At 43.9% G+C, this 3,134-nt stretch overlaps 1 protein-coding gene across 1 annotated transcript; it reads left to right on the top strand.

Annotated features, from left to right (window-relative positions):
- The first annotated feature begins 441 nt into the window (after positions 1 to 441).
- LOC104961411 (oxysterol-binding protein-related protein 6-like) lies at positions 442 to 2,911 on the top strand. Its single transcript, XM_010789713.1, has 5 exons — positions 442 to 625; positions 1,608 to 1,749; positions 2,117 to 2,235; positions 2,541 to 2,630; positions 2,717 to 2,911. The coding sequence occupies exons 1-5, from the start codon at positions 533 to 535 to the stop codon at positions 2,882 to 2,884; spliced, it is 612 nt and encodes a 203-aa protein (XP_010788015.1). The 5' UTR covers positions 442 to 532; the 3' UTR covers positions 2,885 to 2,911.
- The last annotated feature ends 223 nt before the right edge of the window (positions 2,912 to 3,134 follow it).

The following is a 3,134-nucleotide window of genomic DNA, read 5'->3' as shown; positions in this document are numbered from 1 at the left end:
TAATTACATTTCCTTATGTGCATTTTTTTACATTTTGGATTTGCTTGGCGAGCTATTTTTAGAACATGCCCTTCGTCGCCCGCGGGCACCGTGTTGGCTACCCCTGCTCTAGGTAGTCAAGCACTATTTGTACAATAAACATAAGTTATACTTCCACGTGATGAAAAAGAAACGCAAATAAGACTGAGTATAGAAAAGCGGGGAAATGAGACGAGGAAAAAGGATATTGGGCTTTTTTTTTTATAATTTGAAGTTATTCTCTTGAGTGGAGGGTCTGGCCAAGCTGGTGTAGAGGAATCTCTCTGCTCTGGATGTACAGTTGGAAAATAGACCAGGTTTTATAGAAAAAGGATTATATTCCCTTTACCAAAGAAGGCTTTTCCCTTTTTTCTTTATTTTTTTGTTTTGTAATTATTTTGTATTCCCTGTATTTTGCTTCTCCTCTCCTCCTGGTTAGGCAAAGAGCCATGACCTCTTCTACATCTGGTTGACGAAGCTGTGTGCACATCGTGTGTTCAGGAAGAACGAGGCGATGAGCGTCCATCATGGCGTCCTCCACGCTCTCTCCATGGGCCCCAGCACTCTGCCCGCCATGGCTTCTCTAGCCCAGTCCAACAGAGCCACGGTCAGAGTCCCACCCAACATGTCACAGTAAAAACCAACAACAAACATTTAAATGAAAATAAACAGACTCTATTTTTTGGGGATGCTCCGATAGCCAATTTTGGGGCTGATCGCCGGAATCAGTATCGGCCGATCCGATCGAGTGGGCGGGGCCTATGGGGGACTTCCATTTAAAGTGATGTTTAAAACTCAGTTAATGGGCTCATTGACTGGCGCTTCCACAAACAACAACCAACATAATTATTACATTCAAATGAAGTACATTATTACAAGTTTATATTAACTTTGGATAATAACACGGGAGAAATGAGCGGAAGCGCTCTCTTTTCCTCTCTCCCTCTCTCTCTCTCTCCTGACAGCCTGTCAGTATCTCATGCAGCTCACTGATCCAGTAATTAGTGACCCGACAGTGAAGAATACATATATGTATAACTTTAGCTTGTTCCAGAGGTAGATAAAATAGCTAAGTGTGTTAGGTCTAACTCTGACTGTGTGGGTCCGTCACAGCGGGCGGAGCTGCAGGATTTCTGCTTCACACACGTTGCATACCGCTATTTTATTGTCTTTTTCGGACACCTTAAAACACTGCCAGACCGATGAAGCCATTTTGGCAAGCATGTTTTGCCGCGCACTGAGATAAGTGTCATGTATTTTACGTCATGTTATCGGCTCTCCTGATTGGCATTTATAGAGAGCACCGATCGATCGGCAGAGAGTGAATATTGGCCGATACAATCGGCGGCCGATCGATCCCTACTATTTTTTAACAGTCTTGAAAAATTGCCACCTGGCTTTGTGGTTGATTGTGTTATGGCATCAGCTGTTAACGGATTCCCCACCAATATGTTGTATCCTCACCTCTTACTAGCAAATTCCAGCATTACTTATAGTTCTGCCCATGTTGAAAGCTTTCTATTTGCAAAACATAGGAAAATAAAATTGCAATTGTTTTAAATTCTGATTTGATACCTTGGATATTCCAGCCTCCTCACTATGCCAGCTCGGCATCAGTTTACCACCAAGAGATGAGAAGCCCCGCTCCCGCCGTGGCCTCTCACCCAGGGGTGACCAGCAAGGTGTCAGCGTGGCTGCAGCAGACCCAAGACATCGACGCCACCTCCAACGGTGAGAGGCAATCTGAGTCAAGCCTCATTTCATCATTTTCAACAGTGACAGGCTCTGTGAGGGATAGGATATATACCTGGCATGTTTGAGCCTTGTGCTCCCTTCACCAACTGCCATCAGTGTAGCACCTTAAAACACATTGTATTATGCTGTACTGAAAATAAAACTTGCCAAAACAACCATGGTAAGGTCTACTGTTCCAACATTCTTACTCTTGTTTTTTCGGGAAAAAACCTTTTTAAAGCACAGAGAATTAAACATTTGAGAATGCAGCACTCGCTAACTCTAAGGGGGCAATGGAATAGATGCGAAACCTCTTTTGCTGTTTCTGTTAATAACTAGTGACCTTTGACCCTCTTTGTGTCAGACTTGGCTCGCTGTCAGGTGGAGCTGACGGAGCTGGCCCAGCTCATCCAGAGGCTCCACTGGCTGGAAGGAGGCCTGCCCATCACCAACACAGACCTGGAGATGAGAATCAGCATGCAGGTCAGTACCCTCTACCAACTGCGACTGTGTGCCATGCCAAAAAAGACCAGTGGCCTGAGATTATTTGTCTTTTGTTTTAATGCAAGATAATTAGTTAGAATGCTTTTAATAGTCAACTGAGATAATGTTGATTTGAATAACATCATGTAACAGTGGATCCCCAGTTCCAAATTAATAAGGACTGAATTGGAAATGTGTTCAGTATAGTTGGTAGAGAAAAAAATAAAGTTCCCCAAATACACATGAATCTATTCTAGAACTCGATGTTATTGGAGAGAAGCTGTAACCCTGTTGGTGTGTTCCAGAATCTGTCCCTGGAGAAACCCAAGAGGAAGACGGGGAAAGGATTTGGTCACTCTAGGACCATGTCCCGCGTCGAAGCCATGGGGGGAATGGTAGGCTGGAATTTAACGCTGTATTTAGTGAGGCCATTCATGTTATCTTTTAAAATTATACCATTCCTCTTTTTTCTCTTTTTCAGTTCACCTCCAGCCACCTCAGTACCAACGGCAGTGGAGCATCTGTTAAGTCCATCCCAGACTACGTTTACTCTCAGCTGTCCAACCCTCAGGTCTCATCGCCCGAGGCCAAGAAGCTCCACCAGGACATCTGCAGCTCCTCTCAGAGAGGTACAGCTCTCTCAGCCTAATGACTGCTCTCTCACTCTATACTGGGACATTAGTCTGTTCACAATCCACATCAGTATTTCATGAGAGTTGCTTCATTTACGCATGAAATAAAAATAGATTCAAAATATTTATATGAACAATAATAATAAGTCGAAGTGCTACAGTATACACACACACACACACACACACACACACACACACACACACACACACACACACACACACACACACACACACGCACACGCACACGAAACACACACGAAAGCAAGA

Source organism: Notothenia coriiceps, unplaced genomic scaffold, assembly GCF_000735185.1.
Source record: "Notothenia coriiceps isolate Sejong01 unplaced genomic scaffold, NC01 NC01_scaffold00033204, whole genome shotgun sequence".
Lineage (NCBI taxonomy): Eukaryota > Metazoa > Chordata > Actinopteri > Perciformes > Nototheniidae > Notothenia > Notothenia coriiceps.
The sequence above is the reverse complement of the archived record's forward strand: the minus strand, read 5'-3'. Positions and strand labels throughout refer to the sequence as shown.